Source organism: Schistocerca cancellata, chromosome 7 (assembly GCF_023864275.1).
Source record: "Schistocerca cancellata isolate TAMUIC-IGC-003103 chromosome 7, iqSchCanc2.1, whole genome shotgun sequence".
Classification (NCBI taxonomy): domain Eukaryota; kingdom Metazoa; phylum Arthropoda; class Insecta; order Orthoptera; family Acrididae; genus Schistocerca; species Schistocerca cancellata.
Genome location: NC_064632.1, coordinates 64,598,147 through 64,624,988, shown reverse-complemented (window position 1 = coordinate 64,624,988; position 26,842 = coordinate 64,598,147). Strand labels below are relative to the sequence as shown.

The 26,842-nt window shown below is 40.3% G+C and overlaps 1 protein-coding gene across 8 annotated transcripts in view; it reads right to left on the bottom strand.

The window, feature by feature from the left end:
* LOC126091885 (F-box only protein 22-like) overlaps nt 1-26,842 on the bottom strand; it is a 486,064-nt gene that overhangs the window by 61,235 nt on the left and 397,987 nt on the right. For all 8 annotated transcript variants that reach the window (XM_049907173.1, XM_049907177.1, XM_049907180.1 and 5 more), the window contains exons 6-7: nt 24,646-24,857; nt 8,185-8,321 (exon numbers count right to left, since the gene is read on the bottom strand). In XM_049907173.1, the coding sequence (XP_049763130.1) occupies nt 8,185-8,321; nt 24,646-24,857 (349 nt within the window). The remainder of the gene's footprint in view (nt 1-8,184; nt 8,322-24,645; nt 24,858-26,842) is intronic.

The following is a 26,842-nucleotide window of genomic DNA, read 5'->3' as shown; positions in this document are numbered from 1 at the left end:
CTCCCAGTATAAAGTATGTTTTAAATGTGTTACACTGCAAGAGCATCACATTTATATGGTCAGAGGCATTTAACACACATTTCATACCCCAAAGACATTACGGAAAAGCTAAGGTGTGCACCAGTCTTACCACTTCAACACACGGAAAGATGTTAGTAGCAATGGCATATGTCTCACAGTATGGGCTTGGAGAAATGGTGAGAGAAATGTAGACAATTTGGAAGATCACCAGCAACTAAGACAATTTATTATTGGTTGTGAGAGCCTCCATTGTTTGACAAAAAACTAGTATTCGAAAAACATTCAGTGACTACAGCAATGGGCCCTGTTCTACAACAACCACATCTACATTCATGGTTGGCAAATCGCTTTTAAGTTTATGGCAGTGGGTACTTCCAATTAAATAATGTATTAGGGTTTCTTCCCATTTCATTTGTGTATGGAGCACTGAAATAATGACTGCTTAGATAGTTCTGTGCATACAGTACTCAGTATTTGCGACTCCTTACCTCCTACGATTATGAAATCTGTTACAAGCTTACTAGTAAGCATGCAAATGCTACCACACTGCCATGACCTTCATGGTGCAAGATTTGGTGTTTGATAAAGATAAAACAATTTGTTATGACCTAGACATGATGTTGCACGAAACTGCAGGGTGAAGCAAAAGTCTAGATACACCCTATAAAAGTTGAATGGTGTGAGGAATCATAATAGCATCTTGTATGGGATGTCTGTAGTTGGGGGCGTAAATAATAGGAGCTATGGCGACAGTGGTGGCCATCTTGGAATATGCCATCTTGGATTTGGGTTGCGTGTTTCAAATGGGAAGGGGTGTCATGTGGAACATTATTTCAAACAGCCTCTTTCTCAGGAATACACATGTGAAATCTATTTTAAGACATCTTTATTATGACCTGTTAAAGTCTGAAAGTTCAAGGAGGTCCTCAATTCTGTTTATTGTAGCAGGTGATCCACAATGGCACTTACACACGTGTAACACACTGAAATCATATTGGTGAATGGTAGACGAAGTACCAGAGTGACTGCTGCTGACTTCAATGCCCGGCATCATGAGACAATTAACATTTCACACATGACAGCTCAAGCTATTGCACAAATTTTGTGCAAAACGTTCTGTGGTGGACAAGTGCACAGTGGGCATCCCAGAACAGCCACCAATGAGGAGACTGCAACAGAAATTGTGCCATCATTTGTGGAAACTCTATAATGCAGTAAGCACCAGTTATCAGCAATACCTGATGTCAGTCAGCGTTCAAACCTGACTGTGTTGCGCACACACACCAATAGCACTGCACAAGATACAGTCGCAACATCATCTCTCTGGGGATGACCCTGATCAGCTGGTGCAGTCTGCAGAATGTACTCTGGATCAGTGTAATAGGAATCCAAATTTTGTTCAATGACGAAGCTAATGTTTATGTGCAAGGAGAAGTAAACAAAGTGAATCATCATTACTGGTCAGATGCAAAACCCCCAAGGTGGATTCTATAATGTTACTGCTCAAAAGAAGAAATTAATGTTTTAAGCTGGTAATATTTAACTCTTTATTGAACAAGTGTGCGTATGTCTCTGTCTGTGTAGGACAATATCCCGAGCGGCGTCCACGACCCCCACAGCATACCTAATTTCATACATGTAGAGAAGTTACTCTTGTGGTGAAGAAGCAGCTGCTGACTCCAATGGTTGCCTGTAAAATTCTTGAAATGTAAGCGGGAAATTAGGCCTGTCCAGTGAGCTAAGTCTTTTTGTGAATAAATTCTTGGCTGCATGCTGATTGCACCATATCCTGTTGCATTAAAGCAACTTCTATAGTATCTTCTTGAATTGGAACACTGCCATTCACATTTGGCCATTCAATGATTGTCTGCGAGTGAAATGAGTTAGTATTAGCAGAGAAAACTTTCTCTATGCTTTTGACCGTGTTGTTGAAGCAGGTTCTATAGCAAACATCGACCATCAAATCTTCAAAAGTCCTATACAAGCTTGCAGTACATAATAGTTCATCACAGAATCTTTTGATCAAAATTAAATACATGCAATTACCTTTGAAATGCAACAGACTGTATTATGGCAGTTACTAAACTCCACATTAACATTACATATCCCTTGTGAATCTCAAAAACCACAAATTATACAATATGGTGACTAACAATGACTGTTTTGTTGCACACACTTCATACACGTCCTCTCATTATTCTGTCTCTTAACAGAGTCCAGTCACATTCCGATTTTCTCACTTTACATTGCTCAGCATGGAGCAACACGAAGTCAAGGAATAAATATTTTGCTTGTGCAGGCCAAATGCACCACCTTGTGGTATATGTTAACTTTAAACCAATAACAATAGGAAGGTCATTCAACCAATCAGCTGATCAATCCACATCTCCTACCTGCTAGCATAGGCCAAGGGGAAATACGGAAGCGTCCGATCTAACCCGTCGGCTTTGACCCATGACGTCACAAATATGGCGGAAACGACAAGACGAAAACACATAGAAAAACAACACACACAAAGGTTTCACAAGAACAATCTGCTAACATTGATAGCAAACAAAGATAATAATAAACAAGTGGTACTCAAGGCCAGGCAGGGGGGGGGGGGGGCTGCGCCCCCCCCGACCCCCCCCCCCCCCCCCGCCAAAAAAAAACTCCCAACCTAACCTCGTATTCAGGGCTACGCTACAGATCAATGTGTAGGTCAATCAAAAGATAAAAAAAAGAAACAAATAAAAAAAAAGAAAAAACAATATTGATTCATTAGACATAACGAGTAGCGACAAAACATATAGACCATAAAGATTGAACAATCTAATGGCAAACTGATAAAAGCCTCATAGACGACGTTAAAACAAAAAGTACAGTAAAAAGGTAAACTATATATTACAGGCCCTAAAACTCCCACTAAGGTAACGTCAACGAGGCAACATCTACAAACACGCCACACTCACAAGCCAAACTCCGCGCCGTAATGACGTCACACACCACAACACCCTTACGTCACGGGTCAAAGCCGACGCGTGAGATCGGATGTTTCTGTTGACCCGGCCAAGGGATATTATAATACCTGTAAAGGTGCTGGTGGTGAAAAAGTGATGGTTTGGTATGGAATTTGGGACACAAAAATTGGGTCTGGTGTTTATTGGTGGGGCCTCGAATGGGGAGAGGTATCTTATGTTTTGCACTGGGCACCACAAAGCAGGTAAATGCAACATGCGATATAACTCTGTTCTCATCACCTCTGCAGGACATTCAAGATATCCTCCCTCCCCACTCCCCACATTTATGGCATGATTATGTGCTTCCAACACTGTTGAATCTGCAGGATGATTTCCAAACCTTCTCCCAAAGAGGTGGTGCACTATCCATTATGCTACTGAAGTCAGATAGTTTATGGATGAACAGTTTGGAGGTCACTGGATAGGTAGGAGGGGTCCTACTGAATGGCCATCTTGGACGCCTAATCTTACACCTCTTGACTTTTATCTGTGGGGACACATGAAATCAATTGAGTATGAGGTAAAAATCAACAATGTAGCCCGTCTTTGCTGGTGTAGAGAGGAAGTAAGTGCCTTTATTGATCCCCAGATCCTATGATGTGTGCAGTAGGACTGGGGGAGGAGGGGGGGGGGGGCACTTATAGCTTCTATACAAATAAAGATATCTTAAAACAGATTTCACATGATTGTTCCAAGGAGAGGCAGTTCAAATAGATGTGGCTCCAGGGTTGTTTTTTAGCACTTACCCCAAGGGATACTGGATGCCCGTTAGCCAAAAACAATGCTTCACTTGGCGCACACAGAAAGGAGACTTAAGTGTGACCATAAAATTGGTGCGAATCTGGCTCAGTGCCCAAATGTTGTCATGTCCTTGATGCCCACTACGTGGGTGGAAGACTCCCAGTATCATCTGGTGTATGAGGTTGCCACCACAGAGGGCAACCGATGGTGGCACCGGAACCAGCCATGGTGGCAGGGGTCACAGGTGCCTCTGCTACCATCTCAGATCCTTAAGGAGAACATATCACAGCTGCTGAATCATCTATTCCAGGTCCAACCTCAGCCTCAATCAAGATATGCAAATGAAGTATGACCCAGCACTGCTACACTTTTTATAGACTCCAGCATCATGTAGATAGTACCTTGAATGGGAAACACTGCGCAACGACGCTTTGTACCGGGCACCACAAAGCAGGTAAATACAACATGCGATAAAACTCTGTTCTCATCACCTATGCAGGTCGTTTGAGATATCCTCCGTTCCCACCCCCTACATTTATGGCTTTAATGCAAGATATGGGGCAATCAGCATGCAGCCGAGAATTTATTCACAAAAAGACGTAGCTCACTGGACAGGCCTAATTTCTCTCTTTCCAATAATTAGTTTACTTTCTCATAAAAACCACTCTGCCTGAAGCTGCCAGAGACTGTGGTCACTTGTGTGTGTTGTATTTGCGTGATTGTGCGTGCGTGTGTGTATGTTGTCTGCTTTTGACAAATGCCTTGTTTACCAAAGCAAACTTTCCAACAGTCTTTTTGTTGTGCCTTTCTGCAACTCACTGTCTCCGCTATATGGTGTGTAGCAACTATCCTTTTCATTATATTGTTAAATTCCATTGTAGATTTTCCTTTGTTTGATTAAGCCACTATCTATATTATACAGTCTGCATATATACATTACACGATAAATTATTCTTAACTAAAGGGTTGGCCCAGTTTTGATGTTAGACTTTCATTTTCTTAATTTTTCTGGATCAGATAATGCCTTTCATTATTCAAATAATCCACTAATTAAGAAATTGAACAAAATTAGAGAAATTACAAACCTGAAGATTTTATATGAAACTCAGTAATCCACAGGGTGTATCAATCAAACAGAACCTTAATTTTTAATACTTTTATAAATATCTATCATAAATTTAACAGAATTATTGTTAGGCTAAATAGGTTGACACCACTACTAAAATTGGACTTCATATTATTATTAAGTAAAATGTAACTACTGAATTAAATAATTATTAACATGCCTATATTTATATACTCCCACCGGACAATGGATTGTGAGTCGGTGACTAGAATTCAATTGGTTAACATGTATGTTTTCATGTCCAGAGCCGAGCTAGCACATATTTAACCTCCCAGTATCTGAATGTGTAGCCACTATTAGTACAAGTCAGTCGGTGAGCTATGTTCATTCTGATCATATCTTGCATCACAGTCCACCCTCAGCTATTACCTGCCTAACACATCCATGCAAGTTTGCATAATCACCAAGACGCAATCATTTCATTAATGTATCAGTGACAAGATCTGCACCTAACTACCAACCATTTCATGCTTCAGTGTAAACCTATGTACATCAATCTGTATGGGCTCCCTTGGATAGTCAGTCAGTGATGTGTGTAAACATGAGAAAGAGAGCGACACACACCAGTGTTGGATTAGTTAGAAAACTACTCATGAGCCACTGTGCAATATCCATTATATTTAGTCACTAACTAAAATAACTGCTGCTATCATTCAGAGCAGTGGTGGTCAAACTGATCTGTACTGCTCACTAGTGGGCATTCCAGTTTTCGCAGTGGGGAGTAGGTGGCTGGGACTTAAAGATATCTTCACTAGGTTTTCAAACAATATTGACAAAGCACTCGGGAAGTAATTATTATTATATGCTTTAACTTTTTGCAACTGCAAAGTAAAGTTACTTCCCTACTACTAAATCACCCTTACTATGGAAATGGAGGGTAGTTAGGAAATTTTATCATTAACAGAGATACAAAAGTGGGTGTTAGGTAAAAAGTGTGACTGCTCCCAACTTAGAGGGAAAATGGACTGATCAGATGAGTATTATTAATGAAATTCTTGCTAACCAACTGCTAATTATATGAAAAAGTGTAATGAGGACCGTTCATCACTCAAATGTAATTTAATCTAAACGAATGTGGAAGAACATCAAAATTAAATCAATGGCACTGTGTCTGTGTTTAAACTGTGAAACTACCAATTAAAACAATGCCACAATATGAGATCTCAATTCTTCATGTACTACTGAGAACTTATGGTCACAAAGCCAGCACAGTAACCTTATAGGTTCAAGGATGACATTTCACTTCTGAAGAACTAGAGGCAAGAGATAAGGTTTAATTGCACATGGTACATGAAAAACATACCATCGATGTAGAAGACTGAGAATGTGTGCAAAGCAGTGGTTGTAAAAGTTTGACACTTACAGCCCACTTATAGAAAAATGAGTGAGCCCTGACCAAGCAAAACTTTCAGATATCAATAGGATCTCTATGAAAGAGAAATCTGGAGGAATGTGTTAAAAACAGATTTGGAATTTCACAATGGGAGTCAACAGATATTGTATAGAGTGTACTACTAGTCTCTTAACTTACATGTTTACCCTTGGATGACACAAGATATAGATTTTAATATATGAGAGGAGAAAACATAAGCATGTAGTAATTATAGCAGGAAATAGGGGATAGAAATGAAGATTAAGAGCTCTGACAGCACACCAGTGTTGAGCAGAAAAGGGGAGGCTGAAAAGTGTAAGGAACGTGTAGAAGGAAAGAAAGTTGAAGAGAATATTATGCACTGGAAAGAGGAAGCTGATCAGGATCAGATGGTGTATATGACACTATAATAAGAATTTGACAGACCTAAGACCTAAGCTGAAACAAGGCAACTGGAGTAGATGAAATTCCTCTAGATTTGTTAGGTACATTAGTGAATCAACCTTGACAAATCTATTCCATCTGGTACGCGAGATATGTGAGACAGGATCAGACTTTATAGTGTTACAAGTACTGCCAGTCTTTTCTGCCTGAGTAAAGTTGGGTAATTATTTCTATTTTTATACTTCAGTACTTTTATGTCAACTATTTTAGACTCATTCACATAAAGGTGAAAAAATAGGAGCAAGAGAGATCTCTCTTACACAGTACTATGTAAATTTCTTCCTAAATTTTTTTAGAGTCTTACTGTGGTTGTGTGCACAATCAATTAGTGATATGATCCAGCATCCTGACCTTTTTAATTTTTAAAATATATTTTATGCTTTTCTTTCAAGATACTTGGATTTTGAAACTTCCTGGCAGATTAAAATTGTGTGCCAGACTGAGACCCGAACTCGGGACCTTTGCCTTTCGCGGGCAAGTGCTCTACCAACTGAGCTACCCAAGCACGACTCATGCCCCATCCTCACAGCAGTCCCGAGTTCGAGTCTTCGTCTGGCACACAGTTTTAATCTGTCAGGAAGTTTCATATCAGCGCACACTCCGCTGTAGAGTGAAAATTTCATTCTACTTGGATTTTAGTTACAATACATTACTGGTAAAAACAAGTCAGGGTACATATGTAGGTTGACCCAGGCTCAGACAAAACCACCTTTACAATCAATTTCCTCATTTTGGTTCAATCTGATGCTATAATGCCAGCAGAGTAGGCTGTTCCTTACCTTAACAATATGCCCACAGCTGTCATGCAGCACTTTAGTGATGACTTGCAGCATTATTCTTTGACACTCGAACCACCACATTCCTTTATATGCATTTGTCTTCTTTTTCCATTTAGGTTCCACAAAACATGCCAATTACAAACACCGCAAAGTTTGCAAAAAACAAGAAAAATGACCCAAATAATCAGATCTTGTTTGGAGGACGCGTAGAACAATGTATCAGCTATAAATAATTAAGATTGTGGGGAAGTAGTTCACAAATAGGGCTCAGCAGTGCCCTCTTGTGTGATCTCCAATGCCAGTGATACAACAAGCACAGTCTCTGAAAGTCTATAAAACTAAATGAAAACGTGAAAGCAAAATCTTACATTGCAAGGTGACATAAATGAGTTAGTCTGAATGGGACAAAATGATCAGTATTTAAAAAACAGCTTTGTCACACTGCAAAATTCACAATGGCAGGAGCGCAAGGATGAGGAGAGAATGTGTTGGGAAGGCTAAGGAAGGTGGTGTGGAATGGAGGGGTGGGGGGTGGGGTGGGGTGGGGGGGGGGGGGAGGGGGATATTGCTAAACTTGTGAACAGGCCTGCACACAAACTATCACAAATGTTTCACATCTACCATAAAAATTTCACACAACAAGATTTCATTTATCAGTTTAGTATATCAAGTATTATTTCCATAAACAAGAGTGTAACTTACACTTGAACAAGACATTCCAGAAATTCTATCACATCACCATGGTATTCACTACTGCAAAACAGCAGCACACAGCGTAGAGGTGTTACTTCAGTGTTCATACCCAGCAATGAGCACATTTCTTTGTTTCCAATTTCACGCTACAACAAAAAAGTTTCCACGTTAGTCAAAGCATCCAGAAATTTAACACACTACACTGCCATTCATACAACAACCCATTTTCTTCTGACTGAGCAATTAATTATAAACTAGGTTATAAGCTAGATTCAATTACTTTGACCTCCAATTTTTCACTGGTATTAGAACATATCCTGTATAACCAGTTTACAAAATTCATTTACAAAAACAATATACCAACTCATTCACAGCATGACCTCAGAAACCAACAGTGTTCTAAAATTTATAGGTCACAAAAGTCAAGTAAGAGGAGTATTCATAGAATAAACATAAGTGTTCAACAACATTGAGGACTATGACACGAGGGTATTAACAAATGAGTGGATTCAGTTATCTATAAGCAATCATAAGCAGAAAGCTGGAAATAGATTTACAAACACAACAAAATTAGAGTAGCTTCTCAATGCTTATTATAAAAAGCCCTCGAACACCTGTGGCATTCCACAAGGGTCTCTACAGGGACCACATCTTTTTCTTATCTTTATTAATGACCTAACCTTAAATACAGAGGCTCACAAAACAGTGCTATTTGCTTATGATACAATAGTAATAATAAAAGCTTGAAAAATGATATTCACGAAATATAATAAACTGTCGCCAACTCAGTGACTGGTTCCACTTACAGTATTTACTCGAATCTAAGCCGCACTCGAATCTAAGCCGCACCTGAAAAATGAGACTCGAAATAAAGGAAAAAAGAATTCCCGAATCTAAGCCGCACGTGAAATTAGAGACTCGAAATTCAAGGGGGGAGAACAGTTTTAGGTCGCACCTCCAAATCGAAACAAAGTTGGTCCATTGTAATACGAGACACAATTTAGGTCGAATGAATGACGATGCAGCTACAGTAGTTTGGTTCGAGTCGTAAGCTTAGCAGTTAAGCTTTACCAGGTAGCCATTGCTATGCGTCAGGCGCTTCGTCCGTATTTATACGGGTACCCTTCCTTTCTCACGTGCTTCGTCTGGTTTGAATCAATTGCTTATTTTGCTTTGATCTGATAAGTGCCGTTTTCTTTGTTATAGGTGTTTACGTCACTCTAAGCTGAAAATGCATTACTGTACTGTGTCATGCATTGTTTGTCGCATTCTGATAGCGCGTGTTTACGGCCTGTCACCGCTCGCGGCATGGCTTGCTTTTGTGCGCGCTACCGCCGCTTTAAAAAAAAAAAGAAAAAAAAAAAAAAAAAAGAGGAATCGTCTCATTAGCGAAACAATGGCAAGAGACTGCTATTTGTTGTTACTTACACTGCTGCTTTCTTTGATAATGATCAACAAGAACCAAATAATAGACTGCGTATGATAGAACATGTTCTGAACGAGAGTTAGGCGAAAATTATTCTCCGTTTGAAAATCTTTGCGGCTGCTTCTTTAGTACATCAAATTCTGCACAGAAATTACGAGTCATCTTAGATTTAAAAATCTAGTCAGTTGCCGTGCTTCATTGCTGACTGTATCACTATTAGGCATAAGAATAATACGAATATAAACATGACACGATATTTATATTCTTCCACGTTTGCTGTTGTCTCACTCTAGTTTCGTAGTTTGTTAGGCAGACAGGATTTAAATGAGATAGCAGCAAACACGAAAGAATACATGGCAAAATGTTTATATCCGTATTCTTTCTTATGAAGAGAATACTGCATGTGAACCACATTTCGTCAGGTTCCTATTAGCAACCATCTCTTCTCACAGCTAGGAAAAAATTCAGAACGTAAAGTTGGCCACATTGACAAACATCCCAAACAGTCTTGCCTGTCGGATTTTCGTAGTACATTAAAATTCTGCTACATTCGAAGATGAACAATACGGAATTTGTATTTACTTCGTTGGATAATGTATGAAAATGCAGTGGTCGAAACTCAGGGCGGAGAAAAAAAAGTTCGTCTTCCACCTTTTTTTAAATTTATTTACTGACGCAGAGGTTTTGGCGCCAGTATTTATCTTTGTGCCTACAAAGCATGCCTGTGTAGCGCTACATATATTCGACGGCAGACATTAGTTGCGGCGGCACCTACCAACATTTTTTTAGAACTTCCGCTTGCTTTGTACTCGATTCTAAGCCGCAGGCGGTTTTTTGGATTACAAAAACCGGAAAAAAGTGTGGCTTAGATTCAAGTAAATACGGTAAAACAGCTAATTATTAATAACAATAAAGCACTAGCACTAATTCTTCTGTGAGCAATATAGAAACATCCAATATCAGTCACCATTAAAAATAACCTGTAATAAATAATAAGGAAACTAAATTCCTGGGTTGTGGATCTAGACTAACATGAAATGGAACATGTATGTGGCAGATGTTAATTCAAAGGATCATGAAGAGCCACATAAATAAACATGCAATTGTGATTGGATATTATGGATATTTTCATTTACATATAAATTGACGGTCACATTCTGTGGTAACTCTTCTGCTGTGAAGAGTCTTTTCACAATACAAAAGAGAACTATAAGAATCATGAACAGGATGAGCATTAGAGATTCATGTAGGACTTTGTTTAAAAAAATTAAACATACCACAATTGCCCCGTATGTACAGCTTGGAAACATTACTGTTCATCAAGAAACAAAAAATTAATAAGGAATATATTTAAAAAAATTCAGATTTTAACAATTATTGCACTAGACACCATGATAATATTCAGGTTATGCCTACTGTAGTGGGGCCACTCTACGTCACTATGGAAAACAAGTAACTAGCACGACGCTACTGTTAACAGCATACACCACTACCCAGATGATGCTTGTCATCATGAACACTACTGCACGACACCACATCAGAATCCAACATATAAGAAGGCCCAGGGCCAGTATCAGTTATTTGTAATTTGATCAGTGAAATGTAGGCCAATTGGTCCACTAATTTGGTTAACAGTGTTTACATTTCATACTACATTACTGGCAGAACTTTGACACTGCACAAACAAGACTTTATTGGTAAAACAGCTTGCATTGTTCCTAGGAGTGTGCTGTAGTCTTTGTTAGTTTTGTGTGTAGTTCATATTTACAAAAGTGGCAACCACTAGAGATCAGTGACGCAAGAAAATGAGATTTTGAACATTATTGTAATTAGGCAAGACTGTGGATTTTGTCATGGAGGAACTGCAACAACTAGTAACACAAACTGGGTGAAGTTATCAGGAACTAACAGCAGCAATGTCAAGGCAGTGCACATGTAACAGGAACATTTTCTGTGCCACCTGTGTTTACAGATTTTTTCATCATTTAATGAACAAAGTGAAGAGTGGGACACTTACCAATGACGACTGCAGTTTGCCAAATGTCTGGCATGGAGAGACAAAAGGCTAAGTTCCGATCAGGAAATCCTGCACTGTATCTAACACAGAAACTAGAGCCACTATCACAAATGGCACAACATGAGTTGCCTAAAATATTTTCTTTATTACAAAAACCTCTTTAGATGAAGAAACATGTTATTGCAGCCCCATTGAAATATTGGGAGTGATCTTATACTGAATGTATCACCCACCTACAGGGATTAAGAAGGAAGTGCAATTTCAAATGTTTGTGTGGGCAAATTAAGCACTCTAATCAGGAATGCTATAATGAGTCTTACCCCTAACTCAAAAGTGAAGAATCATGCACTCAGGAAATCAGACCAGCCTCTGATGGAAGTAGCGAGAACTGCTCAAGCTTATGAAACTACACAGACCAGAGATTATTTTTTATGATGGAAGAAGATGTTGCACACGCCAGCTCTCCAACACCAGTCATGCGGCAGGTCACACCACCTTAGGTATGACCCTCGTCACTTTTGCAATCTGAATGACTCCATATACAAGCACACTAGTGCCAAGGGGGCATGTCAGCTGCAGTGCCATTACTTGGCTGTAAACATTGCAAGAGGATTGTTTTAGCAGTTCTGCTGTAAATATCTCCCAAGCTGTGGAAATGAATCAGGTGGGTGATAAAACAATGGATATATCAACATCTCAGAACACAGCCCAGAAAATGTACATTGATATCCTCATAAGCAAACACTGCGTGAGATTACCCGTGGACTCTAGTGCTTCCGTGTCCCTGCTAGACTAACCCACTCACTTAACATTATGGTCACTGTCTGTGCAGGCAGATGAGACAAATCTCTGGGCTGCATGTACCCTTGTTGGGGAAGTTTTCAGTTTTGCTCATACATAGACTGAAAAGAAATGGGGAGAAAAAAATTTGTGGCATAACTTGACTAAAAGAAGAGATTGGTTGAAAGGACGCATTCTGAGACTAGAAATCATCAATTTGGTATTGGAGTGAAGATGATGTGATGATGAGTTGGGTTGAGGGGGCGCTCGACATCACGGTCACCAGCGCCCTGATGAAAAGTCAACATGAAATCTCATGGGTGGGGACGAAGGCTGTCCCCACATGCAGAGCAGTTTATAACGTACTAAAATCTGCCAACCTTGCCCACCAATTTACGGATGAGGCTTGATATTTTATAAAATTTCACCACTTTGTTAACACTGGTAGCAGTATCTGCGAGGATGGTGGGCAGATCTCCAGCGAGACCAAGGGCTGCCCTATTATCAGGATGCAGGATACACATAGCCACAATATGCTGAACTGAAAGCAGCACGCCACAAACTTCACAGGAAGGTGGATGCTCCCCCCAGAGGAGGATGCCATGTGTGAAAGGGCTATGCCCGATGCGCAGTCTGGTAAGCAAAACCTCCTTCCAGCAGCAAGGCTGACACAAAGTTCGCCAAGCTTTTGTGGTTGGTTTCAGAGACCGCAGTTTGTTGTCCGACATCTGCAACCGTTGTCTCCCACTGACGCACAATGCATCTGCCAGAAAGTGAGATAATGGTGTGCAACGGGATGGGACATTGAAGGACAGCACCATCCCAACATGCTTCCTTGGCAGCTTTATCAGCCATGTCGTTACCCTGTATCCCAACATGGCCAGGTACCCAGCAAAAGATCACCACCTTGCCACGGCTTTGGAGCCGCTGTAAGCAGTCATGGATGAGCTGAATCAGTGGGTCTACCAGACACATTTGGTGAAGCACTTGCAGTGCACTAAGAGAGTTGGAACAGACAAGAAAATTTGTATGGTGATGTATGTGACTCGTATGGTGATGTCTGTGAACCCTCTCCAGTGCCATTAGAATGCCATATAACTCTGCATCATAATTTGTAAAGTGTTCTGGAAGATACACTTTAAAAACCCTATCAGGGAAAACCACAGAACAACCGAGAGCATTCCCCTGCTGGGATCCATCTGTATAAATAACGATAAAACTATGGTACGTACTTAAAATAAACAAAAACAAAGTTGTAAAAACCATATCTGCGGTACAATTTTTCAGGTATTGCGTCAAGCTTAAAATCACTTTGGGCCTCCGAAGACACCAAGGCGGCAGTGCGTTCCATCCCTGGATGTGTATTTTCATACCCGAGAGATCCAGATTCTTGAGGCAGGCTGTAGCACGTATACCAAATGGTTGGGTCGCTTGGGGCCGATTCCTGAACAGTCATTCGAAGGCGGGTTGGATCACTGAACTAAATGCCAATGACTGGGGTGACGCTGAGATTTTCAGTGCCTGTCGCGCCAAAAGGATACGTCGCAGAATCCAGTGTGGTGGTTCACCAGCCTCTGCACACAGACTTTGAACCGGGCTGGTCCGAAAGGCTGCAGTCGATATCCGAATGCCTGCATGGTGGACAGCATATAACATCCGGAGGTAGGAAGGATGGGCCAATCCATAGATCATGCTGCTTTAGTCTAAGTGTGATCGAACAAATGCCCTATAAAAACTGTAGGAGGCAGAACCTGTCAGCTCCCCATGTTTTTCCGTCAAGGCATTTCAAAATGTTCAACAACCGGAAGCCTTTTGTTCGTAGGTTTTTAAGGCGTGGGAGCCGTGTTAATTTCGAGTCAAATAATAAACCCAAAAAGTGCACTGTCTCTTGAAAAAGTAAAATACGGTCCCCCATTGTAAGCTCTGGTTGGTTAAAACTCCGACGAGCATGATTAAAATTGACACACACAGTCTTCTCAGGTGAGAACCAAAAACCAGTTGTCTGGGCCCAGGTTTCCAGCCTCCTAATGGTCAGTTGTAGTTGCCTCATCATCGTAAGATCAGAGGAAGGGTAGAAGATTGCAAAGTCATCCACAAACAAAGACATTTGACAGGGCTCCTGACTGCAGAGGAAATGCCATTGATAGCGATGGCAAACAATGTGACACTGAGGACACTGCCCTGGGGCACACAATTCTCGTGAACATAGCCATCAGACATTGCATCGCCAATGCGATAACGAAAATGCCTGTCCTCGAGAAAGGATTGGATCAGAAGTGGCAGGTGTCCACATAGTTCCCATCCATGAAGTTCGCGAAGGATGCTGTACCTCCAAGTAGTGTCATATGCTTTTTCCGAAGTCAAAAAACACACAAACTGAATGCTTTCGGCATAAGGAGAACTCCTGTATCACCGTCTCCAGTAGAATTAAGTTGTCAAGAGTGGAACGGTAGTGTCTGAAACCACACTGGGAGCAGCTCAGGTAACCTCGGGACTCGAGCAGCCAGATGATGCGGTGGTTGACCATGCGTTCAAGAGTCTTACCCATACAACTAGTAAGGGCGACACTCCGATAACTAATAGGGGCACCACTGTCCTTACCTCATTTCCAGAATGGAATTAAGATTGCCTCCTTCCAAGTCGTGGGGTACTGTCCGTCAAACCAAATCTGATTGAAACAAGAGAGGAGCTGACCTTTCGCTTCAGGGCACATGACGAAGCATGGTATAATGGATCTCATTAGGTCCTGGAGTAGTGTCTCTGGCTGCAGATAAAGCCGATTCCAGTTCCCATGGCTGCAGATAAAGCTGATTCCAGTTCCCACATGGAGAATGGAAGGTTGTAGACTTCTTCATTATGTGAGAAAAAATTGAACTTCCTCATCTCTGCAGTCCAACAGAATACCTGAACAGCAGGAGCTTGTCTGGATGACTTAGTAACAGTACAAGTGTGCAGCGAAAACGTGAGCCATCTCTTCTGGCGTGTCCACCAAGACACCATTATTTGACAAGGCCATAAGGGGATGTGGACTACCCTTGCCTGAAATCCGTCTTATTGATTCCCAAACGTGCACAGGGGAAATGGACCGATTAATGGAAGTCGTGAATTCCCTCCAGGAAGTCCTGTTCCGTTCTTTGATAACTCGCCTTGCATGTGCTCTTGCAGACCTGAAGACATGAAGATTGTCTGAAATTGGACACCGTTGGAAGTTCTGAAGAGCTGTCCATCTGGCCCTGATAACCAATTGACAGTTGTCATTTCACCAAATTACAGGCCTCCATCTGAGGTGGTTACTAGACCTGGGGATGGACTCTGCGACAGCCCTTTGGATCTCATGAGTGATATGGGCCACCGCCACTTGTGCACAATTCTTTTCTTCAAAAGTAGCCTGTCGACTGCACTATAACCAATTTGCCCTTTGTATCATCCACCTGCGTGGTCTTCTGCTGGTCACTGTCCTAGGCGGCACATGAATCCACACTGGGAAATGGTCACTAGAATGTAAATCTGGAGCCACTTCCCACTGAACTGAATCTGCAATAGCTGAGGAACAAAAGCGAAGATCAATAGCTGAAAAAGACCGTGTAGCTGTGGACAAGTGAGTCAGCTGACCCACGTTCAGAAGGCAGATATCCTCAGAACGGATGAGTCACTCGATCAGCCGACCCCTGGAGCAAGTAGTAGCCGAGCCCCACAGCACATTGTGGGCATTGAAGTCCCCCACAAGAAGGAATGGGTGTGGGAGTGCCTGGAAGAGGTCTGCCAGTACGTCCGCATTCAAAGTGTCATGGGGGGCGGGGGGGGGGGGGGGGGGGGGGGGGGGGGGGGGGGGGGCGGGGGGGGGGGGGGCAGGTACAAAGAACACACTGTGATAGTAAACAGTGAGAGAACTTTCACAGCAATTGCCTGGATGGTCGTGGTAAGGGGGACAGGAGAGCAGTGGTATCTTTCATCAGGAAAAATATCCACTGCACCTTTAGCCCTGTCTACAGTAGTATCGTCTTTCCTGTATGCATGGTAGCCCCTAAATGTAGGTGTAGGTGTGTCTGTGGCTTTAAAATGTGTTTCTTGTGAGCAGATGCAGAAAGGTTTATCCTGGACCAGTAACTGCAATTCTTCCAAATGTGAGCGATATTCATTCAAATTCCACTGCAACACAGAAGTAAGTCCCTATGGGAGCCAATGGTTAGCAATGGTGGTTCTTACCTTTCTCCCTCAGAGGCAGTGATGTACCGGGGAGGTCAGGGGGAACCTTAGCCGGTTCCGAATTCTCTAGTTCCTCTGATTGGGAGTCCATATCTTCAAGAGCATAGTCGCCATCAGAAAGGGGGAGCGCTCGTCAATCCAAAGGCTTACCTACCGCTTTCTTGGACTTAGAACTACTTTTAGGAGGACATTTTTCTTTACTGATAGGAGGAGGAGGCTGCCTAGGTTGCTGGGATGGCTTAGGTGGCTTCTGAAGTTGGGGAATGGTATGTGGCTTAGGTGGTAAGTCTACTGCTGATGGCTTTCAAGAGACATCAGTTGCAAGTGGAGCGTTTCCCTCACAGGTACAGCGACAAGTGCATGTGCTCGTAATTGAATCTGTGGTCTGAGTTTGTGTGGAGGCATCACACTTAGCAACTGGTGTTTTAAGGGCTGATGCAAATAAAGTTGCAAAAACTGGTGGTTGCATGGCTTTGTGAGCCTCTTTAGCTTCACCATAGGGTATGCGTCTCTATACTTTCAACTCTTGAATTTTCCTTTCCTCGTTTTAAACCCCACACTTTCTGCTCCACGCTGGGTGATCCCCAGAGCAGTTAACACATTTCGGAGGAAGTGTACAAGAAGCCCCGACTCGTGAGTGGAGCCTCCACAATTACCACACGAAGTTACATCCCATAGTGGTATGGGCAAATCTTTGACATTTATAGCATCACATGGTTAGGAACAAACGGGCAAACCTTAAGACGGATATAGCCGGCAAGGATATGTTCAGGTAATTCAGGAGTACTAGATGGTAGAATAAACATTGCCGATTTTTCCAATTTGCCATTGACTCTCCTCATATAATTCTGCACCACCGTGATGCCCACATTCTCCCACTCTTCACGCAACTCCGTGGGGTCCATCTCCATTATATCGGAGCAGGTAACCATGCCCTTACTATAGTTACGGGTGTTATGTAATTCAGCCTCGATTGGGTAGCCACCTAAGGCCTTACATCCCAGAAGCTTTGATATTTGGGTGGAATTCGCAGTTCCAACCAAAAGTGTTCCATTACGTAGTCGTTTGACACTTTTCAGAGACTCAGCAATACCTTCCAATGCCTTGTTAATATAGAAAGGGTATATCTTCTCAAAGCTTCCCCCATTTCGCTTGATTACAATGAAAGTGTTATGGCACACCAATGCCCTGTTACTAATACTCGGAGACTTCTTTTCGATACGACTGACCAACCGACTCTCTTTGAGGAGTCCCGTCAGGAGTAGTAGTTTCACGAGACAGTTCCACAAGGATCCCACGAGACGATAGGGAAAGAACCGTCGACCCAGGCAGAGCCCTGCATGCCTGAGCAAGCCTGATTCAACTGGGGTGCGGCACGTGCCCGAGAGGTTGCTCGCTAAAGCCTGTTTCACCTCAACAGCCATTCACCTCCACAGCACGTAACACACCTTGAGGTTGAGGGTATTTCATGGAGGTGGGTACCTTCCTCGCAGTCCAGGCAGTTAAGCCAAGACCCCTGTTTTCTGAAACACACAACATTCCACCGCTGTGCCGTATGGTGGTCGTTCAAGTATGACCAGAGCTTACGGTGACAGAGGACTGGTGGCGCTTACCAGTCCCCAGCTCAGGAACCCTGGGGTCGCCTTTGAGTGAAGAGTGAATGTATGTTTGTGTGTGGGGGAGGGGAGGAGGAAGGGGGGGGGGGGCAGCAGGGAAAACACTGAAAATTGTAGAGGCATTTTAAGGCCTGAATATACAAAGCAGGTTCCAATGGATGTAGTTGCAGTAGTTATTCAGAGATGAAGAGGCTTGCACAGGGCAGAACAATGTGGAGAACTTCAGTTTTCAGACTGAAGACCACAACAACAACAACAACAACAACAACAACGTAGCCAAGTTACTCTCGCAGTACAGTTTCTTGTGGTAACTGACCCAAAACTGGACAACATTTTTGGGATTGACCCTTTCCAAGCTTTTAGATTTATTTCATGAAACAGTAAATGTCACACAATCTGAAGGAACTTGGGCCACCCTAAAGACTCTCCGCAGTACATATGCTCAAATCATCTCACCTGAGTTATGGAAGGTGACTGATGTTGAAGCTCACGTTACTCTTAAGACGTCAACTTCTTCGTGCTTCCTTAGAGCTCACTTGGTGTCCTTTTCTCTAAAAGATACTTTTAAAACAGAACTGGACAGACTCACTATATTGTGTTAATGCCTAATCCCCATAATTAATGCGCCACTCCAGTGGTGATAGTACATAAACCCATCACTTTCAGACTTAGTGGTAATTTTAAAGTACAATAAATGCACAATCAGAAGTGGAAATTTATGCTCACTTGACCCTGGATAAACTCTTTGTAAAATGAGGTCACACCGCCTTATTCAGTAAAACTGACCTCACAGGTGCATACAGGATTTTCAAATTTCCTTGGATGTAGCATCACAAGCTTATCTAATGCTCAGTACACCACGTGGCTTTTAGCACTGTAATCATTAGTCTTTCAGAATCTCTTCGCTCTACCATATTCCACTGTTTCATGGATTAATTGCAAGATATTCCAACTGTGATGTACGCCTTGACAATATCTTGTTTAGAGGTACAACTCCAGAGGACTACCTTGAGTGCGTTTTCCAGAGGCTGGTAGCAAAAGAACTCAAATGCAACTATCCAACTGTCCTTGCAATATTTAGAGTTCACATTCTATGGGGATAGGCAAAGGGGGTGGGGAGGTGTTGTGGGGGAGGGGATGTAGTGGTGCTACCCAATGTCCCTATGGAAACCTAGTACCTTTATGTCATACGTGCTGGACTGTGGTCGGGAAATTACAACTGTTTATGATACCAGAAATAAATTAAAATTTTAAACGATAGTGGCCAATCACGTTAATGAAACAAGACATGCTTTTGACACAGATAATGATCTAATAACATTTCATAAAATAAACAAAACTACAAACTGAAATTCTATAAAGAACTTGAATTTCTTATTCATAACAGAAAGCATGGGCAGAACATATTCAATGACAAAGCTGAGGCAGTGGTGACGAACTATTTTTAACCCTTTCGGGCAATTGTGTACATTAACTTTTTACTGTGTCTTCACTGCAACAGAAGTTTTTTTTTTTTTCGCAATGAAAACCGGAGATACACATTTGTGAATGTTCAACCCTTTCATCATGTGCAAATGCTGCAAACTTTTGGGGATCACTATGGAAATATCAGCAAGTCATTGGTGCAGTGTGCAGCAGCACATGACCACCACAACACACGGATGTGGTTGGTTCACTATATTCCACTCTATAAATTAATATTGTTATCGTTATTTTGCATGCTAATTATTGAATGATCACTTTACTATTTATTAGAACAGAGAATTTTTCATAATTAGTTATTTTAGTCCACAAAATGAAGCCATGTGTACAAAGCATGTTTTGAAAACAGGCACATATTTCTGTATAAACCTTGCATCTACAATCATTTTTAAAAAAAATCATCTAAGGACATTACCAGATAAAGAAAAATTTTCCTTCCTCTAGAAAAAATTCAGGTTTGAAAAGGTGGAGAGTATGCCCAAGTATACTAACTGATACACTGTACTTTTACTACCATTTATTTTAGAGTAGCCTAAATCATGAAAACAATTCCCAAATTACCAAATCTTTACACTAACACATAAATGTGCTGAAATTTAGGTTTATAAGTACTTTCTTACTTGTTTATGATAATGATATTTTTTGTCAAAAAGACTGTAAGGATTTAAACGATATATTTGTTAGCACACCATGGAATCAAAATGTAAACTGGTAATTAATGTTCTGCGATGTACAAGGTGTTGTATTTCTGCATCTGTTCGATCTCTGAACTGTTTACATTTTTGTGTGCCACCTAAAGATGAAAATGTGTATTTATGATCATTCTCAGGGTCCTTTCTGATAGGAAATAATGTAAGTTACTTTTTTAAAAAAATAAATTGGTTTGGGGTACTAGGGACTTCATGAGGTAACTTATGCATTCTTCTTTCCCTCCTTTCTTTCTTTGTAGTAATTTTTCATTCTTTCTCTATGTTTTTCTCTTCTTTCTTCTGTCCACATGTTGCACCTATCTTTTCCTTTGCTTTCTCCTGGAAGATTTGAAACTGTTTACTTTTGCTCTGAAACTTTTTCTTCTACTTCTTCCTCCATTATTTAAATTTCCCTCAGATCTGATTTAACTTCTTTTATGCAAGTCATTGATGTTCTGCAGTTTCTATCAAAGAAATTAAAAATTCTTTTTGTTATCCTATTTTCATCTAGCCTTTTTACGTGCCCATAAATGCAACTCTTCTCTTCCTCATAATGTCTGATATTTGCTCTATTTTTTCATGGACTACCTTATTACTTCTAAATTTCCATTTCTCATTCTCATATTTTGTTCCCAAAATTTTCATTATTATTTTCCTTTTCTTCTTTTCTATTACACCTGATTTTTTGGCTGTATTTAATGAAAGGCATTCTGACACGTAAAGACATTCTGGTTTAATGACAATGTTTTAGTATTGAAGTTTTTCATTTATCGAAATAGATTTCTTGTTATGCAGGTTCTTTGTTAGTTGAGCATTTGGTTGTATTATTTCATCTAGATATTTTATTCTGCCATAATCAGTTTCCATATGCTTCTGTGCCATCTTCACATCTGTTATGTATTCTGTTTTTTCAAAAGATATATTTAGGCCTGCTTCTGAAGCTGTCTCTTTTAGGAGATTTATCTGCACTGTTGCATCTACTAGAGATTCAACGAAGATTGCAAGACTATCTACAAAAACCAGACAATCAAAACTCACCCAATTGTGATTCTTCTAATTCCTTCTCCTTCTGTTCTTTTCCTCCATTACCTGATTACCACTACTAGCACACAACTGAACAGCAGTGGGGACAGTCACTTCCCCGCCTTACACTAGTTTCGACCTAAGAAGCCATGGAGGTTTTGCCTAAAAATTTTGCCTTTTGTATTTTTTAGTGTGTCTTTCAAGATTGCCACTGAGTTGTTGTCAGCTCCAAGCTCTTAAGGTGTTAGATAATGTTTTCCTGTCAATTCAATCATATGCTTTTTTGAAATCTACAAATGTTATATAAATGCTTTTAGATCTCATTCTTCTATACCTGATTATGAATTTCAGATTTAAAATTTGTTCCACACAGGATAGTCCTTTTCTAAACCCTCCTTGGTACTCTCCTAATTGTCGATCCAGTTTGCTTTCCAGGCTGTTTTTGTAATGATTTTGAAAGAATTTTGTAAGTCATTGAAAGAAGGGATATTGTTCTATAGTTGTTGGGTTCGGTTTTATCTCCTTTTTTTGTGGATTGGGTGATCTATGTTATTTTCTAGTCTTCTCAAATAGCTTCCGTTTCCCACATTTTTGAAAGAGTCCATATAGCTTCTTGACCATTCCTGCACCTGCCATTTTCAGCAGTTTATGAATCTTCCTTGTGGGCCTTGTCTTTCTTCAGGTCTTTAAAGATATTTGGGTTTCATCCATGCCGGGTGGTTCTGAGTTTGTGTGAGTGCATCCTGGATTCTGCTCTGGAAAGCTTGTTCTTGGTTCCTCGCAATTTGCTACTGCATTGAAATAGCTTGCTAATATTTCACAGTTTTCTTCGTTATTTGGGGCTAATTTTTCAAATTCATTCTTGAAGCAAATGGTAGGTGGTTGGTACGTCTGGAGGCTTTGTTTAAAAGTTTTATAGAAGTTCCTAGTACTGTTTTTTTGGGAGCCTTCTTCAATTACAGGTAGCTGGTTTCTTTAAACTTACAGCTATCACTAACTGAAGAAGACTTTCAAAAGAACAATATTAGGAACTTCTGTAAAGTAACTTTATTACTTTTTACAATTTGTAAGTTTAGTGGCATACTACATTAACAAGTGCTGAAGAATAATAGTGGAGTGTGCCTTGTGCTTCTGTAAAACTTAAGATTTGAAACTCATGGAAAAGTATCTTTAAAGAGCTCCACATAAAAAGAAAACTTGAAAATCCTCAATCCCTTTACCAAAGAAATTCCAAATTGATCACATTGTTTCCAGAAAAAAAAGCTGAAATCCAAAACATCCGGATGTGGAGATTAGTTTTTGGTTTGAATCATTATTTTATACAAAAATTGATGTTCCAGCCCAACAGATCTAGATACAAAATCAAACGCTTTCCAAGGATGTGTGCTGAAAGTCTTGACACCAATATTCTCTTACACAACACATGTGAGCAAGATCAACGAGATTGCAGATGGTCAAACACAACCGACGTTAAAGTTACACGTGGCCAAATCAAACTCTGAATCAGAGAAACAGACACAGAACTACTGAAAAAAGGGGAGTATTTTCTACAGAGGAAGAAAATAAACTCCTAAACCATGCACAGAGAAAAATGATTTTATAACAAAACCAGATTCACAGAGTTCCTCCAAAACAATACTAGAAATTTTGACAAGACCTTTAAGGAGGACTTATCTTATTACCAACCACCAACACTGTGTCTTCATCAAGCAACTGGAATATTAAAGGTGAATACTAAAGAGAATTGAATGATACTAGCAGATTACTTCCAAGACCTACTCAACTGTTACTGCGGGAAGAAAGAGTGCACTTCAAAAAACTTGCACCACAGGCACTGCTGATTCACCAACATAAAAGAGTATCTATATCTATATTCTGATCTGTGAAAAGTGTATTCCGTACATCTTACAGATCAAAATGAACATCACTTAACTCTGTCAATTGTAGATAAACTGGAAGAGGGGACTGACAAGCAAACATCACCAACTCAACCTCATATTTTAAGTAAACAAAGCACACATCCAGGACATAAGCCATAGCAGCAATCACTCATGTGTGAAAAGTTGAGCCACAATTCTGAAAGTATGCGGTTATGACCTTCTGACACTTCGCATGCAGTGTGTGTCTGTCCGTTGTTCCGGCTCTCTGCGGGCACCTAATGTCCGGGAATGGAGTACTGTATAAACAGAGCGAGTAAGAGGTTCGTAATCATAATGTCGCCGAACAAACAAGTGGTAGTGTTTTGTACATTTTATCACAGTGCATGGTTTCTAGCCTGTAGTTGGTGCCAAAATCTCATTGCTTTGAAAACTTTTATGTTCTGACTCACAAATGCAGTTCATATTAATGAAATGTGCGAGAGTGGTGTTAAAAAAAATAGTGTAACACTATTCAATTATTAACATCATTGTTGTGTGTTATTTTCTTTGAATTGAAAACTAACACTGTTAAAGTCAACTATTCTCACACGAGTTGCACTATTCTTCAATGTGACTGGCATGATTAAATTGTAAATAAATTAACTCCATTTCATAATAATTCTTCAGTTGCTTATGTTTGTTTATTCAATTTGATTTTCAGGAAACACCGAGCGTGTACTTGTGTGAGGTAGACATATTATGTATGCCTTTCATGTAAAATAAGGCCTCTCATCCAAGATTCCAAAACATGTTCAGCTGAAGTAACTCCCTTCTTCTTCCTCTTGCCATCAACATACTGCGAACAGGAGGCTCTGGTTGTCACTCCGCTGTAAAACACTTTGCACTCATGTTTACAAGCTATACATTCAGAAGATCAAAACTGTGTTCTGTCACAACAGTGTCTCAAATTTTCCTGTGGGGCATATTGCTGGGGCTGACATCTTGAAAGTTTGCTTTGTTCTCCTTAAAATATGAGGTTGAGTTGGTGATGTTTCCTTGTCACACTTGTCACACCATTGAAATTTGAGTATCATGGAACCTGTATGAGGTCAGATCAGGAAATATGTTGCAAAGAACAGCAAAGTTCAATTTACTCAGAAATTTAATGCACAGTGTGAAGAAATAGTGGGCAGTCTTACAATGTAGTAATAAAATCTGAAATGAGGCCACAAAAAGAAAGCAAGTGTGGAAAAACACAGTTCAATTATGTGTCTTGCTCCATACAGTGCTTTTTTATTTTCCACACGCTGTATGCATTCTCTAAGCATAATACAATGCACTTAGAAGGCAAATATAGTCAGGACATACTAACCCGTTGGAATTTATTGAGTTCAGTCTCGTCAACATAAAATGTAGTGATATTAACATCTGTCATTTTTGGTAAAAGGAGTGTTGACACACACCCTTGCAAGCCTTCAACTTCCTCTGTACGATCCATGTTAGTAGATGTCCCAACAATACCATCTGCCTCCAGCAATATGCTACATGATTCTGGATGTACCATTTTTTGTACATACTGACATACTAAAAAGAAGAAATTAGATTAGCCAATTTTAATTCAGAAAAAAAGTGGAATACTGTATTATAAAACTTACTGGCAAAATACTGAGAGCGTACAAAAATAACAGTAAAACATACCCTATTATTTGCACCATACTGATGACTTAGTCAGTCGTCTTAGATTAAGTGTGAGCCAAAAGAACAATCATCAAATCTTTATATGGTGTGTGTGTGTGTGTGTGTGTGTGTGTGTGTGTGTGTGTGTGTGTGTGTGTGTCAGCTGGAGGTAGATAAAAGGAAAGAGATGGGTTACAGGGATGGAAAGTAAGAGGGTGAGGGGAGGAACAGTTGTACATGCAATTTATGCTACAGCACTCTGTAAATATTGCACTTCAATTATGCTCTTTCTTATCGAATTCTAACTGCACACTGTACTAAAATAAATCCATTTCTCTTTGAATGTGTGCTCGTATGCAAATAAAATGAACAAAACCATGTTTGTAGTGCTCTCTGCCTGACATAATGATGCTCAGCCACACTAAGATCAACTCAGACAAGGAACACAGCTGTCTGTTTTCAACTGTGGATGCTCTGATGTGACGTCATCCTTCCGGCACTATAAGTTCTAATTTGCTCACAGTACTAAATCAGTATTCATCTTCGAAACTACTTTTAATGTATTGTGCAAGTGTACTGTATGAGAGATTTTTGATGAGTAGCTGCCATAATGGCTCCTTGAGCAAGTGGGAGGCCACTGACTGGCAACTTGTGAACTCAGATTTGATCCCATGCCCCCCCCCCCCCCATTATGTTAATCCATTAATTATAAAATTTAGATATATTTAAGCAGTTCAATTTACATACAGACAGGTCAGACACATTTTAACATTTCAACATGCACCTGAGAATGGCTACAAACCCGAAGTCATGAATGCGTGCAATAAATGAATAATTAATGGTCAAATGGAAGAAATTTCTTTAAAACAAAATAAGTATATTCAATTTAGTTATGATTACTACTTTTGTAACTCAAAAAGTTATAGATGGTCATTAAAAAAGCGAGTATATGAGTAAAGTTAGTATGAGAGTCTCTCTCTCCCCCCCCCCCCCCCCCATAGCAAATACTAAAGCATTGGATTTATTAAAAGAAGGTGGCATTTTCCACTTTAGCTGTATTAATTTTATTTGTTTATGACTAGTTTCAGCCTCCAGGTCCATTCTCAACTGATTTTGTGGTTCTGCAATAGAAAAATATGCCTTATACTAAAATGTAAACTTTCACGGCCGGAAATATCATGTCCATTATAATTCAGTCAGTAGCGAGCCAGTGTGTGTGTTGGATCTTCCATCAAGCTACGGACCCCCTTGAAGATGTCTCCCGCAGTCGGAGACGAAACGTTGGGAATCACCACAGCATTCATCAACCGATCACGGCATAACAGCCCGGATAATTATAATGGACAAAATATGCCTTGCCTATTCAAATGTCAGTGTCTTGAATTTAATGTTTTCTATTTGTTTTAGTTCAGAAATTCTGTCTTGGTTTGACAGCTTGACAATTACAAATGAATAGAAAACACAAATTTACAGATGCTGACATTTCAATATGTAACACACAGTTTTCAACTGCAGAACCACATCAAGTGAGAATGGCCTGCAAAACAAACTAGCCATGAGCAAATAAAATTACTACAGCAAAATGGAAAAAGTCATCATCTTTTAGTATGAAAGTGTTTTCTGTATGCAATCTGCTAATGAAGCCCTTCTCCAGTAGATCTTTGGAGGCAAAAGCGAGATTTAAGGAGTTAGGTAGATGATCTCCAAATGCAAATCGATCAACAGGACGCTACGGAATGATGCTCACTGATTGTTTGAAACTCTGTGAGGCAAAGCAAGTAGATGCCACTTTCAAGTTTATTTTGCCTGAGTCCCACAGTGAAAGGTAAAATCCTCTCTAAAGATTTACATATGAGGGATTTTTGACCAGATATTCTCATAACAGCATGGTA